At 46.3% G+C, this 7,500-nt stretch overlaps 1 protein-coding gene across 1 annotated transcript in view; it reads right to left on the bottom strand.

Annotated features, from left to right (window-relative positions):
- LOC123502999 (WD repeat-containing protein 7-like) overlaps positions 1-7,500 on the bottom strand; it is a 27,674-nt gene that overhangs the window by 9,438 nt on the left and 10,736 nt on the right. Inside the window, 7 exon segments of the mRNA XM_045252342.1 lie at positions 1,675-1,779; positions 3,061-3,132; positions 3,716-3,784; positions 5,261-5,398; positions 5,930-6,086; positions 6,751-6,938; positions 7,051-7,246. Coding sequence (XP_045108277.1) covers positions 1,675-1,779; positions 3,061-3,132; positions 3,716-3,784; positions 5,261-5,398; positions 5,930-6,086; positions 6,751-6,938; positions 7,051-7,246 — 925 coding nt within the window.

The raw sequence follows: 7,500 nt of genomic DNA on the forward strand, positions 1-7,500 counted from the left end.
TAGAGAGGTTGGAATATCAATGGTCAGTCTTCACTATTCTAACCATTATCCTTAGATGGCTCCCCCCCTCCATTATATAGAGAGGTTGGAATATCAATGGTCAGTCTTCACTATTCTAACCATTACCCTTAGATGGCTCCCCTCCATTAAATAGAAAGGTTGGAATATCAATGGTCAGTCTTCACTATTCTAACCATTACCCTTAGATGGCTCCCCTCCATTAAATAGAAAGGTTGGAATATCAATGGTCAGTCTTCACTATTCTAACCATTACCCTTAGATGGCTCCCCTGCATTAAATAGAAAGGTTGGAATATCAATGGTCAGTTTTCACTATTCTAACCATTACCCTTCGCTGGCTCCCCTCCATTAAATAGAAAGGTTGGAATATCAATGGTCAGTCTTCACTATTCTAACCATTACCCTTCGCTGGCTCCCCTGCATTAAATAGAGAGGTTGGAATATCAATGGACAGTCTTCACTATTCTAACCATTACCCTTAGATGGCTCCCCTCCATTAAATAGAAAGGTTGGAATATCAATGGTCAGTCTTCACTATTCTAACCATTACCCTTAGATGGCTCCCCTCCATTATATAGAAAGGTTAGAATATCAATGGTCAGTCTTCACTATTCTAATCCCCACACAAGTAACTGAATCTGTACAAAATTAACAGCAGGCAGAATAAATATGAAAAATGCTGCACTGTGCTGGAGGGATCAAAACAGCATCACTAGTTTGAGAAATTCGCTTTGATTTTTTCAGTAAATATCTAAAAAAAATTTCTCCTTTCACATAGACTTCATTTCTCCTTTCACATAGACACAAACACACGAACAAACATTCACAATACTGCCGGAAGTGTAGGGGCAAACACATATATACAGCTGGGGATGCATGCTGTGACACATATACACAGCTGGGGATGCATGCTGTGACACATATATACAGCTGGGGATGCATGCTGTGACACATATACACAGCTGGGGATGCATGCTGTGACACATATACACAGCTGGGGGATGTATGCTGTGACACATATACGCAGCTGGGGGATGCATGCTGTGACACATATACACAGCTGGGGATGCATGCTGTGACACATATATAGTTTAACACATATACACAGCTGGAGTTGCAGAAAAGTTTGGTAACCCCTGTGTCTGTGGTGGGGTGTGTAAGGAACAGACAAACACACACACAGACAGGCTCAAGAACAGAGGAACAGAGAGGGAAGCACAGACAGACAGACAGACAGACAGAGAAGACAACAAAACATTACCTCTTCAATATATGTACACAGCAACACCACAGCAAGCCAATCTACAAGCGAAGAATCAGGCATGCGTACAGACAGACACACAGACATGGAGGAGGAGGAGGAGGAGGAGGAGGAGGAGGAGGAGGAGGAGGAGGAGGAGGAGGAGGAGGGGAGGAGGAGGAGGAGGAAGGAGAAAAAGGGATATGGAGGAGGAGGAGGAGGAGGAGGAGAAGGAGAAGGAGAGGAGGAGGAGGAGGAGGAGGAGGAGGAGGAGGAGGAGTGAAGATTACGCACAGAGGAGGAAAATGACATGCTTACAGACAGACAGACAGACAGACAGAGGCATGCATACAAACAGACGGAGAGACAGACAGACATACGTGGAGACAGACAGACAGACAGACAGACACTCACCCTTACAAGTGGACAGAGACGATGGACGGAAGCCTGTCTGTTCCACCTTGTTCTGTATCAAATTGTGAACACTTTCCGCACCTTCCTTCATGCGGGACAACAAGCCTGATGCCGTCACAACAACACCACCACCACCACCACCACCACCACCAACATAAAGGAAAATCATATTAGTCACCATTCTCTCTCTCTCTCTCTCTCTCTCTCTAAGTGCAGGACATTCCCATGCATAAGTGAGTGAGGGGTGGGGGTAGGGTCAGGATGTGCTGGTGGTGGTAGGTTCAGGGGTGGGGGTGATGCAGTGGGGGGTTAGTGCATGAAGGGTGGTCTCAGAAGAGGAGGAAGAGGAGGAGGAGGAGGAGGAGGAGGAGGAGGAGGAGGAGGAGGAGGAGGAGTAGTAGTAGTAGTAGTAGTAGTAGTAGTAGTAGTAGTAGTAGTAGTAGTAGTAGTAGTAGTAGTAGTAGTAGTAGTAGTAGTAGTAGTAGTAGTAGTAGTAGTAGTAGTAGTAGTAGTAGTAGTAGTAGTAGTAGTAGTAGTAGTAGTAGTAGTAGTAGTAGTAGTAGTAGTAGTAGTAGTAGTAGTAGTAGTAGTAGTAGTAGTAGTAGTAGTAGTAGTAGTAGTAGTAGTAGTAGTAGTAGCAGCAGTAGTATCCTCTCTGACCTATAACATGCTAGGCTGGGGTGGGGTGGGGTGAGCTGGGGTGGGGTGGGTGGGGGTTCATGGTGGGCAGGGGTGTGGGTGTGTAGGGGCGGGGAGAGGCGGGCTGTGGGAAGCAGGCTGGGGGTGTTCTCTAACTATAAGCAGGCTGTATCTGTTAATTTATTGACATGTGTGTAGTAGTAGTAGTAGTAGTAGTAGTAGTAGTAGTAGTAGTAGTAGTAGTAGTAGTAGTAGTAGTAGTAGTACAGTCAACTCTCGATCAATAGGAGTAAGGATTTCAATTGTATGCAGGGAGGGAGTTCCAGAGTTTACCAGTGAAAGGGATGAATGATTGAGTTGAGAGTACTGGTTAACTCTTGCGTTAGAGGAAAGATTCATTGCTGTGGTGGCGCTGCGGTATGCTGTAAAATTCCCGAAACAGGCAGACTTTCCCAGCGGACAAGAACGCAACTCCCTCTCTCCTTTTTACCAGTGTTTTCTAAGGCAAAATTGTGTTTCATTAGGTTGACGTCTCCAAAAATCTAAGCCTCGCGTTAATCCAGAGTTGACTGCAGCTGTTTGTTTTAATAATTTGTCTTTTTCGCTGTTATTCTAGTATCCTCAAACAATGTAGTAGTAGTAGTAGTAGTAGTAGTAGTAGTAGTAGTAGTAGTAGTAGTAGTAGTAGTAGTAGTAGTAGTGTGTGTGTGTATGTGTGTGTGTCCCAACAAGCCCTGTCTCTCCTACCCTGCTGCTCTCTTTCCCGAACCATCCTCTCCACACTGCTTGCTGCTTTGTCCTTAGCGCGAGTCAGGAGGTCTGAGGGGGGGGTGGGCCGAGGCGGGGCAAGGCGGGGCAAGGCGGGGCAGGGCGGGGCAGGGCACGGCGGGGCAGAGTGAGGGTGGGAAGGGAGGAGAAGGAGGTGGAGGAAGAGGAGAAAGAGGAGGAGGAAAGGCATTGGGAGAAGGTAAGGAGGGTAGGTATTAAGAGGAGGAGGAGGAGGAGGAGGAGGAGGAGGAGGAGGAGGAGGAGGAGGAGGAGGAGGAGGAGGAGGAGGAGGAGGAGGAGGAGGAGGAGGAGGAGGAAGGCATAATTATGAATTGATATTAATTGTAAGATTGCGAAAGCTTAAAAATTATCAAGATTTTTTTTCGTTTTGACATGCACACACACACAGACACACACACAGACACACACACATACACACACACACACACACACAAACAAACATACACACACACACCTGTACGTTTGAGCAATGAAGTGCGCACATGAAGAAGACGAAGAAGAACACACACACACACACAAACATGCAGTTAAAAATTTCTCTTTCGACAAAAAAAAATTTCAATATTCAACAATCTCTCTCTCTCTCTCTCTCTCTCTCTCTCTCTCTACTTACCATGTTTATCCTTTTCCTTCATTTTTTTCTCCATTTCTCCTGCCTTGTCTTTCACCTTGCCAAAAAATTCTAGAGGAGGAGGAGGAGGAGGAGGAGGAGGAGGAGGAGGAGGAGGAGGAGGAGGAGGAGGAGGAGGAGGAGGAGGAGGAGGAGGAGGAGGAGGAGGAGGAGAAGGAGGAGGACAAGATCAGCACAAGCCAGCATAAATACACCTTAGAAGACAGCAACACCCAAATTCACCCTATTTTTCACCCTTTCACCCTAGGAAGAAGCAGATTAGTAGTGCAATCACCCTAGACACACAAACACACCCTGGCTACACCCTGGCAGTCAGCAGCACCCAAATTCACCCTTTTTTTTCACCCTGTCACCCTAAAAGTTGCATATTAGTAGTGTAGCTATGGTATATGCATGTACACCCTAGCCAGTCACCCTAATCCATCACCCTAGCAGGTTATTCAGGTGTATTGACCCATAATGCATGCTTCTCACCCTTAATGTTACACCCTAAACCAGATACACCCTTCAAATTGCACATACATACACACATACACCCTATTTTCACCCTAATGTACACTTACACTCAAAATACACAAGTTTATTTAGTATTTCTGTGTCACCCTGATCTGGTACACTCATTATACACCCTTGCAGACTTTGTTCACCCTAGCACACCCTTCCTTCACCCTTAATAAGTCAATTCCTTCAAGTATACACCCTAAAAATTGCTCCTAACATTATTCTACACCCTAGATTAAGATGGTAAGCCTTTCCTGACACCCTAATACACCCTAATATTCTTTAAAAGTTACATCACACCCTTCCTGTCACCCTATACTAAAATGTCCTCATCCTACACCATAACACACCCTAAACACACCCCAATACACCCTAAAAACACACTCTTATACCCAAAACACTCAAAACACACTCAATACACCCTGACACCCTAAAACACACTTACACACACAAAACACCATCCCATCACCCTAAAACACCCTAAAGGGCCATCCATCATTGTAGTATCACTCTAAAACATCCAAACACACCCTAGAAAAAACACACACACCCTGAAAACACACCCAAACACACTCATACACCCTAAAACACACCCAAACACACTTATACACCCTAAAACACACTCACACACCCCAAATACACCCTAGCAATACCAGAAACACCCTAAAACACTCATACAACCTGACACACCCTAAAACATGCTAAATACACCCTAAAAACTGCAAATACAAAATCACCCTAAATCACCCTAACACATTGTCCCATCACCCTAAACACACTTACACACCCTAAAACCCACCAAAACACCCTAATGTATTGTTCCATCACCCTAAACTCACCAAATACACCCTGAAAACCACAAAATCACCCAAAAGCACCCTAAAAGTCCCATCACCCTAGCATCACCCAAAACCACAAATACACCCAAAGCACCCTGGAAACCCCATCACCCTAGCATCACCCAAAACACCCCCAAAAAACCACAAATACACCCACAAAATCACCCTAGCGTCACCCTAGACTTACCTGCGATCTTCTTGGCAGCTTCGGGTGAGGCAGGGTGAGTAAGGATGTTCATACGTTGGTACTGGCTGCTCATAATCAACTCGTGGGCTTCTAGGGTGCCGGGAGACATTAGGGTGTATTCATCACTCAGCAGCTGCACTGTTAGGGTGAGAAAAATAGGATGAAATAGGGTGAAAGTGTTGTTTTGTTTAGATTTTTGTGTTTTGAAATGTGTTGTTGTTGTTGTTGTCCTCCTCTTCCTCCTCCTCCTCTTCCTCCTTCTCCTCTTGTCCTTCATCTTCCTCTTCCTATTATTCTACCTCTTCTCCTCCTCCTCCTCTTCCTGGCCCTGTTCTTCCTGTTAGTCCTCCTCCTCCTCCCCCTCCTCCTCCTCCTCCTCCTCCTCCTCCTCCTCCTCCTTCCTCCTCTTCCTAATCCTCATTTTACTTCTCCTCCTAGCTCTCCTCCTCCTCCTCCTCTTCCTCTTCCTTACCTATCAGAGCTTACTCATTCTTCTCTTCCTCCTCCTCCTAGTCCTCCTCTTCCTACTCCTCTTTATTTCTTCTCCTCCTAGATCTCCTCCTCCTCCTCCTCCTCCTCGTTCTTCCTCATCCATTCATTCTTAGCCCTTCTCCTTCTTTTCCTCCTCCTCCTAGCTCTCCTCTTCCTCCTCCTCCTCCTCTTCCTTACCTATCAGAGCCTCAATGTCGAAGAAGAGGACATGAGAGTTTGCGTCTTGCTTGTTGGTACGCAGACCCTGAATCATCAAGGGACAGGTCCGCATCTTAGAGCTGTCGTGGATGTCCTGGTAGTTGTTCTGCTCACCCAACACCTGCTGAATCCCACGCTGAAATGGTAGGGTGTGCTGGGGTTAGCTGGGGTCAGGTTAGGTGTGGTTAAGTTAGGTGTGGTGTGGTGTGGTTGGGTTGGGTTGGGTTGGGTTGGGTTAAGTTAGGTGTGGTGTGGTGTGATTGGGTTGGGTTGGGTTAAGTTAGGTGTGGTGTGGTGTGGTTGGGTTGGGTGTCGTTAAGTTAGGTGTGGTGTGGTGTGGTGTGAATTATGTTGATATTGGAAAAAAATTAAAATGTGTAGTAGGAAGATCAACACACCCACACACCCACACACACACACACACACACTGAAGACTGCAGGAAATGGAACTACCAACTTAGAAGGACAAACAGGAAAAAGGAGACCTAATAACAATGTACAAGATAGTGAACTGTATGGAAAAGCTAGACAGACAACACCTGGTAACACTGACGGAGGACGGAGATAGACAGACAAGAGGACACTTTAAGATCATGAAGAGTCAGTGTTTGAGGGACATTAAGAAACTCAGTTTTGCACACAGGACGGTGGACATCTGGAACAGCCTGAGTGAAGAGATTGTAGCAGCGGAAAGTGTGCACAAACTGAAGGAAAAGTGTGATAAATGTAGATATGGAGACAGGTCACTAAGAGCCCTCAGACACACTCCAACCCTGCAACACACACACACACACACACACCTGAGCAGCATGTCTAATAGCAGCCAAATTTCTATGTCTCAATCCTCGGAAGAGATGCACGGCAGGATTGGCGAGCCCGACCTCCGAGCCAGCACCACCAGCACCTCCCCCTGACGCTGTGGAGTGCTCGTCGCAGGCCCCAAGCACCTCCTCGGCTGTCACACCCTGTAGCACCCTATCCAAGTGGCCTGAGGGGGGCAGAAAAGGTGGTTAGGTTAGGTTAGCTTACCCCTTACACCCACACAAACACACACACACACTCACAAACTCTCTCTCTCTCACACACACACACGCACACACCTGTCTCCATCTGCCACACATAGACCGATCCATCCTGAGTGGCGACCATCAGAAAGTCATGTTCTGGCCTCCACTTGATGGCACTGACAGGGTAGAGGTGTTTGGAGGCCAGCAGTACCAGCTTCCTCTCCTTGATGCTCAATAAGGCAACACTGTGGTCCTCGGAGACACTCAAGATGCAGTTCTGGATGCGTGGCTGTGGGCAGTTAGGTTAGGTTAGGTTGGGTTAGGTTGGGTTAAGTTTAAATCTATATAGAATGTGTTTGGGGTGTTTTAAGGGTGTTTTGGGTGTTTTTGAGTGTGTTTTGGGTGTGTTTGGGGTGTTTTGAGTGTGTTTTGAGGTGATTTTAGGTGTTTTGGGATATGCTGAGGTGTTTTAAAAAGTGTGTTATGTTATGTGTTGAAAAATGTGTTTGTGTTTTGGTGTGTTATGTTTATTGCCACAAGGAA

This window comes from Portunus trituberculatus, chromosome 2, assembly GCF_017591435.1.
Source record: "Portunus trituberculatus isolate SZX2019 chromosome 2, ASM1759143v1, whole genome shotgun sequence".
NCBI lineage: Eukaryota > Metazoa > Arthropoda > Malacostraca > Decapoda > Portunidae > Portunus > Portunus trituberculatus.